This window comes from Urocitellus parryii, chromosome 1 (genome assembly GCF_045843805.1).
Source record: "Urocitellus parryii isolate mUroPar1 chromosome 1, mUroPar1.hap1, whole genome shotgun sequence".
NCBI lineage: Eukaryota > Metazoa > Chordata > Mammalia > Rodentia > Sciuridae > Urocitellus > Urocitellus parryii.
The window spans coordinates 137,990,962-138,008,060 of record NC_135531.1 but is presented as its reverse complement, the minus strand read 5'-3'; the positions used below and the strand labels follow the sequence as shown (position 1 = coordinate 138,008,060).

Genomic DNA, 17,099 nt, shown 5'->3' with positions numbered 1-17,099 from the left:
TTTTGATGGGATGTTAAGTAGAAATACTTAAATGGAACTTCTGAAAAACCTTTCACTTTGCTAATAAAATGAGATACACATTTGTTTATTTTCCTCTAAGTCCTTCCTTCCTGAAGTACTGAGGTGACTCCTTGGGGTCTGTCAGGTTCTCCAAGTCCCTTACAGCACTGCAGAGTTGCTAGGAGCCACAGCAAAAGTATTATGATACATGGCACCTTTGGTTAAGGTGACTGCCAGCTAGCCATTGAGATGTTATGATTATGTTAAGATTTACATTCATATGGAAATTGGACTCCTGCTGTTCACCTCAGCCTGCTACGGGACTCAAGTTACGGGACTCCAGGAGAGTTCCCATTGGTTGGGGAAGGATAGTAGGCGGGAATTCCGGGGGAGGTGGGGGGGGCCCAGTTCCGGTAGATGCACACACGTGTGTGGACCAGCTTGCTAGCCAGGCGCACACGGGGCACTGGCGGCCTTTTTAAAAATAAAGCTTTGTTCCTGCTTGAGTGGCTTGTGATTCTGTGCCCAGCCGGGTTGCCGCATAGAGTTACTATATCAGCCCTGAACAGTTTGTCTGGGGTCTTTTCTGTTATAAAAGAAAAACAATCCCTAATGGAGTTTAAGTCACTCTTAATTGGTTTGTAATCAAGATACAACTTTAACCTAAACAAACCGTTGTTTCACAGATTCCATATGATCAACAAAAACAGACCACTTCAATTTCTCTGCACACTTAAAAAAATAAGGCCGCCTTCTAACCAACACAGATTCCAGAACAGCACTCTTGAGTGCACACGTGTAATTATTTCATCTATTCCATACATTTGCAATAAAGTACAGAGAAGGTTAATGTAGACTCTTTATTGATTCCACCAATGTATCAGTAGATATGGTAATAATAAATGGTACTTTTACATTCTCTTAACCAAAAATATAACAAATATTTACACTCAGTAAAAATACAAAAAGCATACAGAGGCACTGTCTTTCTAAAAGACATAAGTTTAAGAGGTATCAAAAAATAGGAGACAAACATTGCTTGTTATAGGATACCTTACAATCACTGAATTGTGCAGTATAGTTGCTATTTTGATAATTACAATGGTGCAATTTTGTTTTTGTCTTTTGCTGATAAGCTTACGTTTCAATTTAAAAGATCAAGTGTAACCGCATTCTGTATATCAAAAATAAAGAAGCCTTAAAAGAAGCACAACAAAAGCTAAAGATGAATTGGGGTTCAAGTTTAAATTTAAAAATGCATTTGACACTTTTCTGAAGAGTCATCCTTTTTTCCCCTAGCCTTTAAGTAATGCTCAAGGGATACAAACACTTTAACATAATGTTTTGTATCCAAATAACAATCACTGTTTTAACTATACAAAGAAACTCCCCCTGTTCCACCTTTTTTTGGGGTGGGGCAGGGGAAAGAATATTTTATAAATAACACATTTCTAAGTTCATCCTTAGAAATCCCCATGATTACTGCTGCATTTCCTGTCTAGGAGAGATGCTCAGGAAGGTGACATATTCGAGGAAATGAGAATCTGTTAATTACAATAAACTTTAATGGAACTATATACTGGATTTACTAATTCTCCAAATCTTGCATTATGAAGAGATTCTGCTGAAATTTAACATTTGGCAAAAGTTTACACTCAAGGTTTACTCTTTTTACAAGTTTTGGCAGATGTAGAGTTGTGGTGGGAAGAGTGGGCACTAGTCTTTTCAATGAAGTTTAAATTTATAAAACAAAAAGGGATTTGGAACTGGAGCAAGGACAGGTTAAGGCTTCCCCATTCTAGTCATATAAGAAACTAAGAAAAGACTGAGAAATGTACCCTAAATTTTGAAAGAAGTCAATAGTTCATGATTTTGTAAGGGATTTATACTTATCAAACTATAAAGCATTTGGTTTTAGTTCCTGATCAATGTGATCAGCTGATCTACTCACAGTTAAAGCTAAATACAACAAAGGCAGCTACATGGTGCAAGTCCAAAACCACAGGCCTCAACTCTCTGAGCAAAGTATTGTTTACACCACTAAGAACAAAGACAGTAAGGCTTCCATTTGGTTTGAAAGACCTGCTAAATAAACAGATGCTGTGCAAATAGCACATATTTTTTTTTCTGGAGTAATGGATATAAAATGGTGAGAATAAGTACCCAAACTTGATAAAAAGGTGGTTATAGCAAAAATATCTTTTTTTTTTTTTTTTTTTTTGCTGAGGACACAAAAAGAATGTTATGTAAATCACAGAATAAAAAATTTATAATCAGAGAACCACTATTTATAGACCAAATTACTAGAGTGTGACTTTCAAGCCAGGATTTTTGATTCACTTTCCTCTTCAAAGAACCAAGAAAGCTATGAAGTGACCTAGCTTTATTTTAACATATTGGGGTTATTCTCTAAGGCTTAAGTTTCAGCTTAATGTCCCCCACCAGGAGATCATCATTTTGATGGGAAAAATGAATTGCTATGATTTATCACCTGGAATTCATTTATAATTTTAATAAAGGAGACAGGCAAGAAAATAAGAGAGAAAGAGAGCTAGGAAAAAATACAGATTCTTAAAAAAGAAGTCACTAATTAAATCCTATATGGTCACATATGGAGAACCATTTTGAAGTAAATCCATTAGGCTCCAAGTTGATTTGGACAGTGCACCTTAATGGCTTTGGCTTTTTTTTCTCCCCTCCTTTTCTTCCTTTTTTTTTTTTTTTGGTTATCACAGAAGTTTATGAGAATCCCATTTGCCTTTACATTAAAAAACAAATGAAAAAAAAATTAAATACAAGTAGAAAACATATTTAATTTGTAAAAAATGTGAAAAATCTACTTCATACAGCAAATAGTCACTGAAATTTTAATTAAATATTTAAATTAAGAATGCCATGCCCAAGAGGCCAGAAAGCTACGTCTCTCAAGGGCTAAAATGAGAACCAAAAGACAATCATTTTTACATTTCTAGCTCCTCTTTCTCCCACAGAGTTTAAAACCAGTTATGTACCTTGATGGCTACTGAGCTTTACTGAGATGGCTCAGAGCTGCATGTTTTATTAAGATTAGATGCAACTTGTGCTGAGAGATGTGGGATATGTTGCCGGACAATGTATAAGGGCAAATTCATCTTCATGATTACAACATCTATGATTATACTTCTTTTAAAAAATGAACTCCATACTTGAGTTGTCAGAAATTTTAGTTTAGGGTTTCCTTAGAGTAGAATTCTCTAGAACTCATTCTCTATTAGGTTTACTTTTAGTTTATAATTAGATGCAGCATGACTTTCACTTCAGAAAGAATTAGTCTTTGGAAATTAAGGTTCCACCTATCATTTTACCTCCCCTCCCCTTTCCCAAAGGTTTGACAAGAAACCCTGTGGCAACTTCATTTCACACCATGATCTAGAAGGTTCCTAACACTTCCACTGCAAAAGGCTTCTTAGTTTACTCAAACTGAACACCCCCCCCCAATCACATTGGTGCTCAGATCAAGTTACATCTCCGTATAGATCAAGCACAGCATCTTTACAAAGATGACTTCTGTTTAGTCAGACCAGAGACAGTTTTATCACCTCAAACAAACATCATCTAACAATGGCTCCCGCATACAAACAAAACCACAACACTTTAAATAATAAATTACTTTTTAAATATACAAGAGAAAGCTTGATATTGGCAGACATTTTGAATTTGTCCTTTAGTCCAAGCTATGGCTTGGAAATAACAATACCACTACCTTTAAAATAATTTGTGAAAGGAAAATCTACAGTGATATACATGGGGATGACTCTTGAGTTTGGATTGGTTCTGTAATGTGGTCCCAAGGCAGGTATGGTGTACAAAGTGCAGAATGGTATCCAGGCACAGCATTAATAGCTGAGGAAACTGCATCTTCAGAGATTAAATGAAAGCAAGTACCACTCAGGTCTATCTCACTGCTCATAGTACAAGGAATGAAACCTCTGGGTTAGTAGCAGTGAGCTATTTGTTGGCAATGGCCTGCAGAATCATCAGGGTTTCTGTCCACTTCTTCAAAACTTTTGGTGGTCTTCAAAAGGGTCATCCAATGGTCAGACAGCTGACACCTGTTCATTTTCTGAAAATTAAAAAAACCCACAAACAGCAGATCAGCATGTTAATGAAGATCGAGTAATAATCTAATGATCTGTTGCTGTTAGAAAATTTATCAATTTCAACAAAAAAATCCTCAACAGCCTATCAAGGCCCACATTTTATTGTAATGACACTTCTGATCACAACAAAGGGTGAAAAAAACCTGGAATTTCATAAATGTTTTAAATTCATTTTATTATTTTACTGTTCAAAAGGATAAAATTTCATTTATTTCTGCTGAGTGTGGTGGTACATGTCTACAATCCCAGCTACTCAGGAGACTGAGGCAGGAGGATTGCAAAATTTGAAGCCAGCCTGGGTAATACAGTGAGAAGCCTGTCTCAAAATAAGGCTGAGGATACAGTTCCTGGGTTCAATCCCCAGTACCACAAAAAAACAAACAAAAAAAACTTGATTTAAGAAAGCCAATTATTTTTCAAATTATTACCACAGGTACAAAGTCAGTCAAGGATATTGCAAATAAGAGGAACTGTATCAATAACATAATTTCAGACAATTTGGCATTTGAAACATTTCCATGTGCTGATGTAAATCACAACTCTACTGATGTCAAGTGTTTCCTCTCAAAATTATCCTATTAGACTAAGTTGCTGTTCTATCAAAGATAAGAATACTCCATTGGGACCCAGCAGAAAGGTACTGGGATCATAAAAAAGAGCAGCTTGCATCTCTATTTAAAAAAACAAAACAAAACATACAATCATGTTTAGGGATTTCTTATTTTTTTGGATAGAGATTTTTAAGGTATTAAAAAAACATTAATTACCATAAAAGAGCCAGAGTAAAAATCATTTTCTATTAATTCAGCAATTCATTTAAGACCCATTAAGGTAGGTTGTCAACATACCATCTGCTTCGCTATCTGCATCAGTCACATCTGCTAGTTTAGGATGGGATGGCTCCAAATTATGCCTCTGAGACTGAGTTACAATCTTCGATGGAACACACGCCACAGGGCTGCTACTGAGAGAAGCTGGTGGCAGTCTAGAAAGGCTGTTATGCATCATCTTTGACCTTTGCACTGCCACACTATAATCTGGAGGTTTTAGGTGCAGGTGGGGTCCTTCTTTTATGTCCGCTAAAGAAATTCCCATATATCCGGGAGGAGTAGGAGGTGGCTCCCTATACCTATCATCCTTCTTGGGTGAAGTTACACAGTACACTGGCATGAAAAATAAGCAGTGGAAATGTTAATGAAAAATGTAAGAAATAACACACACACACACTTAAAATGGATAAAATAAACTTAAATATAATGACAGCAGATTAGCTTAATAAACAATACTGAAACCTGTTTTAAAACACAGGTTACATTAAAATACAATTACGTTAAGTTTTATAAACATTCAAAGAGTGTGCTGAAGATGACATTGATGATAAACTTTCTTCTACAGTTTAGCACTCACATCACAGAAGTGTGAGACACATCCTGTACTAACACTAGTCCTAAAGATGACAAACATTTAAAAGTTCACCCTAACCATCATTCTCTGTTGACTAGTCGAGTTTTCAAAAGATGTTTGGGGTTGCTGTAGAGCTGTTTCACCCTTTCCTGGAGACATGAACCACTGTTCTATGGTACCACTGGGCAGATTAGTTCTCCATCCAAGCATGTGGACAAATTTAACTTTACCCATAAAGATGAACTCATCTTTTTTTAGGACCTTACTTCTAACTTCTGCTTTTGGATTAAATAGAGAAGAAAAAAAAAAAAAACATAATCTTAGAAAATTTATCTTAAATTAAATTTCTCTGATTTTCAGTGGACATTAAAAATTAATGGTGACTTTAGCTAGGTGTGGTGGCGTACAACTGTAATCCCAGCAGCTTAAGAGGCTGAGACAGGAGAATAGCAAGTTCAAAGCCAACCTTAGGAAAAACAATGTGAAAAGCAACTCAGTGAGACCCTGTCTCTAGGGGATGGGGATATAGCTGAGTTGGTAGAGTGCTTTCGTTGCATGCTCAAGGCCCTGGGTGCAATCCCCAGCACCCCCCAGCACCCCCCCCTGCCCCGACACACACACAAAATGAGAGCTAAACACCCAATCTATAGTGCAATTTAACAAGTGACTATAAAATAAGCACACTTTAGCAATTAAATGTGATATCATGACTATGTCATAGAATTAAGAACTGATCATGAATAATATAGATTTAACAAATAGTCATTCTGCATATGTAGAAGAGCAGGGACTATTATTCAAATATTTATATAATTCAGGGAATAAATTTTTCAAAAATATTATTTGATGGCTGAATACACTAAGAAAGCCTAGAATGAAATTCACAAATGATTTTCTACACTAATGATATGCAAAAGGAAGGTATAATGAAAAATGTTTCAGATTGATTTCTTTCTTTTTTCATGGTGCTGAAGATTGAACCCAGGGCCTCCTGAATACTAAGAATATGCTCTACCACTAAGCTCACTCATATTTCCCCCTCTCACTTTTACTACCTAAAAGTAACATAAGAATAAATATTTCTACCATGTATGCCTAGCAGTTGTGGTCCAAATAATTTCTTCCCCTTATGACAAAGAGAATAATATCTTTATTACTACTGTATAGTAATGTGATGATATTCTTCAATGAACCAAAAATATCTTAAAAAATAAAACACGACAAATGTATTTCCTTAACTACATATTTTCTCACCAGACTTTTTATTTTAATGGCTTGAATATCTGCTCCAAAACTCTTGAGAAGCCATGAATTTAGGGACAAAGAGAACGATTTGTTCCAACAATAAAATCCTGGCCAATATATTCCACTGCCTTATTAATATTATTTTTTGCCACAATCTCTGAACACGAAGTATACAACAAAGCACACAACTTACCAATCAAGCCCTTTTCTGTGCTTGAAGTGACAGTTTTATAAACTGGGTCAGTGGCATCCTTTGGGTCCAAGCTGTCAGATGACTCGGTGGGGATGCTCTCCAATACTCTCCGTTTAACTGTCCCATAATTTGGTTCATATGTATCAGAGAGAGAACTGGAGGAGGCCCAACTTTGTCTCAACTGATTAGTCTCTAGGTTTCCCTTACACTGGCCACAAGTTCTAGAGCAGCCTTTAGGACAGGAGTAGGGCTCACAGTCACTGGGTTCCACTTCAGCAATGGGATCATCCAAATGAGTATGCCTATAGGAGTTCAAAAAGTCCAAGCTTTTTGGGTTTGGAAGGCTCTGAAAGTTGTCATGGGAGCTGCTTGAACAGGAAGTCCAACTTCCACGACCACTATCAGCTGCTTCAATAACAACATGCTCATGAGAAATCTCTTCATTGCTCATAGAAGCTGAGACAGCTAAACCTTTGATTAAAGATGGTTTTGAAAGCATCCACCTGCAATTGGAGATAACACACAATTAGAAGTAATTTACTGGCTTATTGGGCAATCTTTCTTCTGTCTAATCCAAGTATAAGCTCTTATAACAAACACAGAACATACACAGCTAGAAACATACAATGAAAAAACTCAAATGCTTAGGCAAGGTTTCCTAAAAAGTTTTAAAAAATACATTTTAAGTGAAAAATGCAATGATAAGGTTTGAAATGAATAAAATTAAGCAAACCTTTTCATTCTATTTCAATATACTCTTCTCCAATGAATACAGACATAAGAATCCACAGCTTAAGCAAGGTATATTTGAAGTTAGCCTATTATAGTACCAAGTAAACAGCAACTTCCCCCACAATCTATTAAATGAATCCTATCATTTTTTGGGGGAATCCTCAAACTTAGGCTGATTGGCCAAATCCAGCTAACAGCCCATTTTTTTTTGGTATGGTCTGGAGCAAAGAACGGTTTTTTATATTTTAAAGGGTTTAAATAAAACCATATGCAGCCTGCTTGTCTAAAATATTTCCTATCTAGTCCTTCACAAAATATTTGTGAACCTTTGATTTATAATATGGAAAAGGGGTCAACAAACTACAGGCCAAGGTCAAACCCAGTCCTCTGCCTAGTTTTGTAAATAAAGTTTTATTGGGGGCTGGGATTGTGGCTCAGAGGAAGAGCACTTGCCTAGCATGTGTGAGGCCCTGGGTTCGATCCTCAGCACCACATAAAAATAAATAAATAAAATAAAGATATTGTGTCCAACTACAGCTAAAAAATATTTAAAAAAATAAAGTTTTATGGGAAATAGTCATGCCGATTTGCTTATGTATTGGCTATAGTTGTTTTGGTGTTAACAATAAAGGCAAAGTAGTTGTAACAGAGATCTTATGGTCTGTGACATCTAAAATATTTGGGGCTGGGGATATACTTCAGTGGTAGAGAGCTTGCCTAGTATACCTGGGGCCCTGAGTTAGACCCCAGGACAGGAAAAAATAAAACAAAAGTAACAAAAAACAAACAAGGAAAAAAAAAAGAAAACCCTAATTTTTATAAAAATACTTACTCTATGAAATCTAGAATATACTTTAAAATAGATATTAAAGTAGATGAAGCTTAACAATAATCACTTTAAAGTTTTTTGATGCTTTATTGAAGATTTCTATTTTGCTTGATTCTAAAAAGAAATTGGAAGATTCTAAAGAGAAATTGGAAGTTAATTTTTTTTCTCTTTCTACAAATTTTTTTATTGGTGTATTATAGGTGTACATAATTGGGACTTCTTGTTACCCAGTCATACTGGAGTTAAAATTTTTTTTAAAAAATTAATCTTTGATAGCTCATTATTCTTATTCAAATCATGATATCAGAAAACAAGATTAAGGACTGATAACACTTTCCCAACCAGTCTATGATACGTACAACACTGGGTGTACATGTTTTTTTTTTTGGTACTGTGGGTTCAACCCAGGGGCGTTAAACCACTGAGCCTCCATCCCCAACCTCTCCTATTCTTCCAGCTTTTTTTTAGATTTTCGAGACAGAGTCTCCGTAAGTTGTTTAGGGCCTTACTAAGTTGCTGAGGCTGGCTTTGAACCTGTCATCATCCTGCCTCAACTTCCGGAGTTGTTGGGATTACAGGTTACAGGCATGTGCTACCACACCTGGTGAGGGTGTACTTTCTATTATACAATTTTCGAGACACCTTTAAACTAACAGCCAGTTTCTTTTTCTTCTTTTTTTTTGGGGGGGGGGTGGAAGAGAGGGGTGGTGTTGCTGGGGATCCAACCCATAGCCTTGAACATGCTACGTAGTAAGCACTCTACAATGCAAATTTACCATTGGGTTAAATCCTGAGCCCTAGTAACTTCTCTCATTTAGAAGTTACTTCAATTCAGTAACACTTTAAAAATAAGCATCCCTAGCTGGGAGGGAAGGCTAAGGCAGGAGGATGGCAAGTTTGAGGCTAGCCTCAGCAACTTAGCAAGATCCTGTCTCAAAATAAAATATAAAAAAGGGTTGGGGTGCACCTCAGGGGTAAAGTGTCCTGGAGTTCAATCTCTAGTACCACAAAAAGAAAAAGAAATCATCTATACATGTTTGAAAATGTACTTATTTCCACATTCGGCATAGAGAATATGTGCTTGACTTTCATATTCTTTTACGGAATATCTTGCGACTTTCCCACTTAGGGAAGGTACAGGCTTAAGATGGGGAATGCTGCTTAATGATTGATGGCCTCTTGGCTAAGGTTTTATAATTTGAACATAGATAAGGATGGTTTACCCAGGACCAAGCTGAGTATGGTCTCCTATCCCTGAGGAGTGCTCTGTCTTTTCCAATGTCCCAGTGGATTCAGCAATTGCCATGGTCTGAGAACACCGTTCATCCTGTAGAGTTGTAGACATGGAGTCAACAGAACAATTGCTCACGATGCTGGACCGTGAAGAGATCTCGCTATGGCTGGAGTCCGACAAGTTGTCCGATTTAGCTGATGGTATAAGTGCATAACCTGAATAGAAAAAACAAACCAAAACTCTAATCAAACTTCAAAGGAATATGAGTGGGAGTAGTCAGGGAGAGGACAAATAAAATATAAATATCTATATAGATGTAATAGAGCCCAATTTCTCCACATACTCCCCTAAATATCTGTTAACCTACTTATCCCACATCTCACCAATACTCTAAATTCAAGAGCAAAGCCAAAATGCAGCATTACTAAGAATTTGTCCAAGGGTATATCTGGCCTAGGCTCTCCCAGAGTCATAAGTATCTAATAAAACAAAAAAGCATTAAGTACATTACAAATATTAAGAAGTACACATAATAGAGGAGTTTCTCAATTTCTTTTTAGCCTTATGCCCTCTTCCTTTGATTAACACAAATATTTCCTGGCCTGATTTAAATCCAAAATACTACCTTGAGGTAAGGGTGGAAGTCAGGACTACATTTTTGCTTTTTCAAACTACATATACTTACCAAAGATGTTCTGGTTATGCCACCTAAGAAGTCTTGCTCCAAGTTGAGAATCACTGTTTCAGTATTTTATTTTATTTTTGTGATGCTGAGGATGAAACCCAGGAATTCCACATTCTAGGCAAAAGCTCTACTACTGAGCCATATCCCCAGTTCTGTTTCGACACCATTATTATTTTTTTCATGATTATTATTAATATTATTATTTATACTGGGGACTGAACCCAGAGGCATTCTAGCACTGAGCTATATCCATAATCCTTTTTATTTTTTGAGATAGGATCTTGCTAAGTTGCTGAGGCTAACCTTGAACTTATAATCCTCTTGACTCAGCCTCCTGAGTTGCTGGGATTATAGGTATGCATCACCAAGCCCAGTCCTGTTTCCATATTTTTAAAGATTGTTTTGGATTGGACTTAATTATATACCTACTTTCCTTTTTTTTTTCATTTCTTTGAAGAATATTCAACAGCTGAACAGATAGATTTAGAAAAATATATAATGGAAAAAACAAAACAAAACAGTGACTACATGTTTTAAATTCTTCTGTGACTTACTGCATAGCAGATAGCCAGATTTTCTTTTGTATTCTTTGGGTTAAAAGGGTAAGGATGGAATGAGGTAAAATCCAAAAACAAAGTTGAAAGGAAGTGACCCAACAAGGGGGCAGGTCTCTAGAAAGCAAATGGTATATTCTTGTTCACGGAGTGAGGTTCAACAGGTATATGACCTTGGACCAATCCAACAGGATATGACCTTGGACCAATCCCTCAGGTATGTTACTAGCATTTTCAGAGCCTTAGCTTTCTTATACATACAGAGAGGAAGTCAACTACCTAAGCTCTAAGATCTTTTTCTGAATTAAAACTCTTGGGAGTTTATTCACCCATGATTGTAGTCATTCAAGAAAAAATGTGGTGTGCAATAATCACATTAATGGCCTCTTTAACTATTTCAAGGAGAAGTATCAAGCCCCAGGAAATGTGCTATTAACCCATGGCTTAGGGGCCTAAGAACCAGGTTAAGTCAAGACAAGCTAGCCTCCTTAGTTGCACATCTTTGATCTTGAGGATCATTGTTATTTGCTAATGCCCATAAACTGATCAATTTTCAAGAGGATCAATAAAATGGATATGGTAAATAAAATAAAAAAATAAAAAACTTCCTTAAAAGAAAAATCATTGCTCTTTTATTCTTGGAACACACTTGACTTACTTTTTAAAAATAATTTCATCCTTGTGTGTTAGTTATTTCTCAAATATAATGTATTTCAAGAATCACCTGGAAAGCTTACTAAGATACACATTCCCATGCCCACTTCTGGCAACTTATGAGGTCTGGGATGGGGCATTGTAATATAATTTCTTTTTTCTTTTTGGTACTGGGAATTGAATTAGGGGCACTTGACCACTGAGCCACATCCCTAGCCCTATTTGGTATTTTATTAGACAGGGTCTCACTGAGTTAGTGCTTCACCAAATTGCTGAGGCTGGCTTGAACTTTCAATCCTCCTGCCTCCATCTCCTGAGCCACCCGATTACAGGTATGCGCCACTGCACCTAGCTTATTTATACAGTTTTAAACAAGTTTCCCAAATGGCTTTGAACCTACTGTTAGATCAGTTCCTCCTTTCATAATCAGAGATATGTGAAAGACAGATAATACAAAAAAATGGATGTGAAAAAGATCCAATTTCTTGCCTCCTAAAAACATCTTTGTCCATTAGCTTATAATGCTGTAGGGAGTACTAAGATGGCAATAAAATTCTCTAAGGCAAAGAGAGATAACTATCAGATAATTAAAAAAAGATAATCAAATCAGATTTTTACCAGGGGTTTTATGGCGAAAATGAACACTAATTCCTGAAAAGCTTCTATATTTATTTCGATCACAGACCCAGCTGTAGGAAATAAAGCCAACTACAGAAAACAAGAGTATAACATTTACTAACTCAATACATTAGTAAAATAACATGCACAAATAAGGCACTTTTAATCAAGATTACTTTGTTGAAAGAGGACCTGTAATACTAATCACAAAATGCTTATTAATAGCATCTTACTAAGTTGTCTCTCCAAGTGGCTTAATTTAAGCTACATTTACATTAATAACTGAAAACAAATTTAACACTGTAATAAGGAACTTCGTCAGAGTGTCTTCCTCCTTTTAGACTTGAATCACGTATGGAAGCAGTTTAAAATATTACTGTTGCCTCGGCTATTTGAATTGAAGATGTCACTCCCTTTCTCATCTTTGATGTTGCTTCCAACATCCTTCACTTTCTCACAGCTGTCTGTAGCTTGATTGTGATCTGCGTCCTCTTTTTGGCTGTTGACTAGTCTCTCCCTTGAAAGAGTTCTTTCCCTAAATCTTCTAAACGGGGATGTCATTCTTTTTCTGGTTGTGTTCTCACAACTTGTCCTGTCTCTATTCTCCTCAGTGGCCTTCTTGATTCTGTCTGTTCTTTTGGCTGTGCTCCTGGTAATCTGAAGGATTTTCTTTTGCAAGTAAACCCCACCTATTCCAGGGCAGTTCTGGCCACTGATCTCGGTGCTGGACTCACAGGGAGGGGATGAGCAAGGCCCTGAGAGGCGCAGGAGGATGCTGTGATCAGATATGATACTGCCAACTGGAGGGAGAAATGCAAAAACCCTGACATGGTCAATTAATTCTTTCTAATTAATCACAAACAGCCTACTAAAAAATTTATTATCTTGACAACATCTGCAAAACGGAAATCTAGCAAAAATATTTTTAATGCATAAAAAATGTATTATATAGCATAAACACATTGATATTATAATAAGACAGAACATAGGAGAAAGATTATCTTGATCAGAACAGGCTGATGGTAACAGTGTTGAGAGTAAACCAAGGTGGTCAAATTATCAGAAAATATATGACTAGAGTAACAGGTAACCAGAACTATTTCTCAAAAGAAATTATGCCTGTCTAGAATTTTCCAGCAGATTTTACTAAGAAAAAGCTTAGTAAAAACCAAATGGAACACAAAAATAATACATATTAACACGTATATTTACAAAGCATCATTTCTGATGCTGCTGTGGCTCTAAGGTGGAGAGGTTGCCTTTCTTAAGTGCTGAGGAAGATTATATAATGCTTAAAGTCTCTTGACTTCCCTCTTTTAAAAGTGCTTACTTGTTTAACTTCTTCTTACGAAAATATGAAACAGAATTATTTTCTAAATTGTTAGAAAACAACTAATTTCAAGCCAGGCATGTAATCCCAGCTACTCAGGAGGCTGAGGTAGGAGGATCACAAGTTCAAAGCCAATCTACGTAAATCAGTGAGGATGTAGTTGAGCAGTACAGCACCAGTGGGTTCAATCCTCAGTAGCACAAGGAAAGAAGGGGAGAAAAACAGAAAACAAATAATTCCAGAATCGAGATAAAACTAAGAACGGATCCTAATAACATATTTAGTGTAATGACAGATAATTGGCAAAAAACTGTCTATGGAAATATCATAATCAGTTGAGCGAGTTATTTATATGTGTGTGTGCGTGCGTGCATGTGCGTGTTGTGTGTACTGGAGACTGAACCCAGGAGCCATGTCCCCAGCCCTTTTTATTTTGAAACAGGGTCTTGCTAATTTGCATAGGACCTCACTAAGTTGCCGGGGCTGGCTTTGAACTTGTGACCCTCTTGCCTCAGCCTCCCTAGCTGCTGGAATTATAGGCAGGTGCCACCATGCCTGAGTTTTTTTTTTAAATATTTTTTTAGTTGTAGGTGGACACAATACCTTTATCTTTATTTATTCATATGTGGTGCTGAGGCTTGACTGAACCCAGCGCCTCATACACACCAGGCAGGTGCTCTACTGCTGAGCCACAACCCCCGTGCCTCAGTTGAGGATTTGACAGGGCATATGTAACAACAAACTGAAATAATGCTCAAGAGAATTTCTTCAGGATTCTAAATATGATTATGACAGGTTTACAAACCTATAAATATCATAGTCAACTCTCAGCTACACACTGAAAGATAATCCAGATAAGACCTTTCTATTTCAATGGTGAGAGTGGATTTTCTGCTGGGAATAAGGCCAATGGGGGTATTCCTGTTCCTGATATTTCTTCCCCCAAGTTATAGTCAGGCATAAAGCATATAGCTTTCTGCTTATAGAATTTTCTAGTCTGAAATGAACCTCTGAATAGCTTCCAAAAGGGATGAGGGATGTAAAGTGCTCCTTCAAGGGTATTAGCACACAGGCACTGTTTATGAGGATTATTTGGCTGCAGGCGCTGCTGCCAGATCTGACAAAGGCACTCTGGATGGGGCAAGGGAGAAAAGGAGATGGGATCAGGTCTATGTGCCTCAAAAAAAACAAATCATGCATATGTCACAACAGGAAGAGAAATATGTGTTTATAAACACAACTATTGTATATATGCTGCTTATATGTTCTGATTTTCATGAAGCTTTCCCTGGTAAAATCTGAATGAAAATTCTAGCCAGTTTCAGCTATGTGAGAAAGGGCAGATGAGTAATGAAGCTATGTTGCCCTGGGTTGGCAGCAGGGAAAGAAAAGAGACACTACTTTTTAGCACATATGACTTTATAAATATTATTACCTTTAAACCTTGGAGGACCCTGAAATAGATGGTCTTTCCCCCTGTCTCTCAGAGAGAAAACCTGACTCTATAAATAAGTTATACACTGAAACACAGATATAGCAGGGGACAGAATCAGATTCAACTCAGATCTGACATCATTGCTACATAAGGTGGCAAAAATAAGAAAAAGCCCTGAAGAATGAGATGTACCTCAGAACATGGGAGCTGAGGCAAAGTCTGGAAGCTTCTCCCTCCTGCTAGAATTAACAAACTTGTCTCCCCCTCTGCTTATATGCCATCTTAAGCTGTAATTATTTAAAGATTCTAATTCTTGTATATCTGTAAAGATCCCAGTATTAGGGAGCTTTCTTCCAGGGTACAAACAGAGGGTACAGGGGCCAATGTAAGAAATACACACTCTATCTAGAATGCTACATGTGCAGTTAACATGAAATGGAATCTCTATAGGTACAGTCCAGGCTAGCCAAGAAAAGCTCTGGTCTCAATTTCTTTTTAGTATAAAAACACATGTAAAAGAACAAGAAGGATGTCAGATTTTTTACCTCGTTAGGTTCTGTATAAGTATAAATGTAACATCTATAAAGGTATCTGATCTAAATCTTGATTCATAAAAAGGTAATATGCTATTGCTAAAAAAAAAAAAAAAAGAAGAAGTCACCTTAAATATCTGTTTCTTTTTCTACATCTTGGTTAAAAATAGTATTGTAGATATTTTTATTGGCAAATGCTCCAATGAAATGTTTGAATACCGAAAATTTAGAAAGTAATATCAAGAACTGGCACAGATCAAAAAACCTGTGACTTCTGCCTTTATTTTTATCTATGCTTGCTCTCTGTCACAGAAATTAAAACCACCCTCTGAATTCTGGAGTCCCAGTTACATGATGTATAACAACTGAAAAGTTGTTTGAATAATTCAATAAGAAATAGCAAAGTTCAAAAAGTAACTCTTAGCAGTTATACTTTTTTTAAAAAAAAAAATAATAATAATTTATAATACCTTTATTGTATTTATTTATTTTTTATGTGGTGCTGAGGTTCAAACCCAGGGCCTCCCACTTGTTAGGCAAGCGCTCTACTGCTGAGCCACAACCCCAGCCCACAGTTACACTTTTCTATTATTCATTTATTTATGGACTAAAAAGCAAAATATGTGCTAGAAAGTGCTGTTCAGTTTAACAAGAACAAGCCTGAAATGTCTGTCTTACCTTTTCGAGGGGAACCTTGAGGAGATGCAGGAGGACTAGAATGTAAAGATGATGCCACAGACACAGTGTCTTCTGTATGTTTCTTACCACTTATTTCTTCGGTTGGTCCTAAAACTTTCTGAGGTAAACTTGAACCTAAGAATAAAATCAAAGAAGTGCATAAGTCCCATTTTACAATTTAAATGTCTGTAGATGCCTAATTCACTACATAACTAAAGCCATGATGCACAATGGCTAGTACAGTCAACTGAAATGTGTAACAGACAAACGAAGACTAAATGACTGGATAATGGCATACAGATATTCTCACCTCTAGTTTATTTGTTCAAATTCAGCTGGTCATAGATCAGTTTATAATAAAAAGTTTGCTTTGTGGCAGAAGAGAAATCAATTTTTACTTATGCTTGCTCTCTGTCACAGAAGTTAAAAACCACCCTCTGAATTCTGAATAAAGTGACCCACCCCTCACAATTGACACACCTGTTTGAAATCTTAAAGGGAAGACATGGATTCAAACTCTTCCCTCCCCTCTAGAGGTGGCCTCTCCAAGTCAGAGTGAGGCATTGGTCAGGGACAGTGTAGGAATGCTGGCACTGGCACTACCTGTGGTGCATCTGTGCTGAGGGTATACAAAAGAGGCTGCAGGGCTGCCAGTCCAGCCCTTTACAAGAGCACTAAATTCACTCTCCAGGAGAGAAGTAAACAACAGAAAGAATCATGAATTCATAGAAAAATAATATGGAGCCTAGTGGAAATATTCTATCATTACCCTATCTAACAGCTGGCACTGTTTAGCGAGGGTTAAACCAAAATGCTTTCAATATACTGACAACTGA

The 17,099-nt window shown here is 36.7% G+C and overlaps 1 protein-coding gene across 3 annotated transcripts in view; it reads right to left on the bottom strand.

The window, feature by feature from the left end:
- Nucleotides 1–846: 846 nt before the first annotated feature.
- Nucleotides 847–17,099, bottom strand: part of Rapgef6 (Rap guanine nucleotide exchange factor 6) — a 202,993-nt gene continuing 186,740 nt past the window's right edge. For 2 of the 3 annotated variants that reach the window (XM_026400134.2, XM_026400135.2), the window contains 5 exons: nt 16,264–16,398; nt 9,766–9,991; nt 6,982–7,484; nt 4,988–5,302; nt 847–4,102 (listed from right to left, as the gene is read on the bottom strand). In XM_026400134.2, coding sequence (XP_026255919.2) covers nt 4,077–4,102; nt 4,988–5,302; nt 6,982–7,484; nt 9,766–9,991; nt 16,264–16,398 — 1,205 coding nt within the window. In that variant the 3' untranslated portion in view covers nt 847–4,076. The remainder of the gene's footprint in view (nt 4,103–4,987; nt 5,303–6,981; nt 7,485–9,765; nt 9,992–16,263; nt 16,399–17,099) is intronic. The other variant, XM_026400136.2, reaches the window with a different exon arrangement.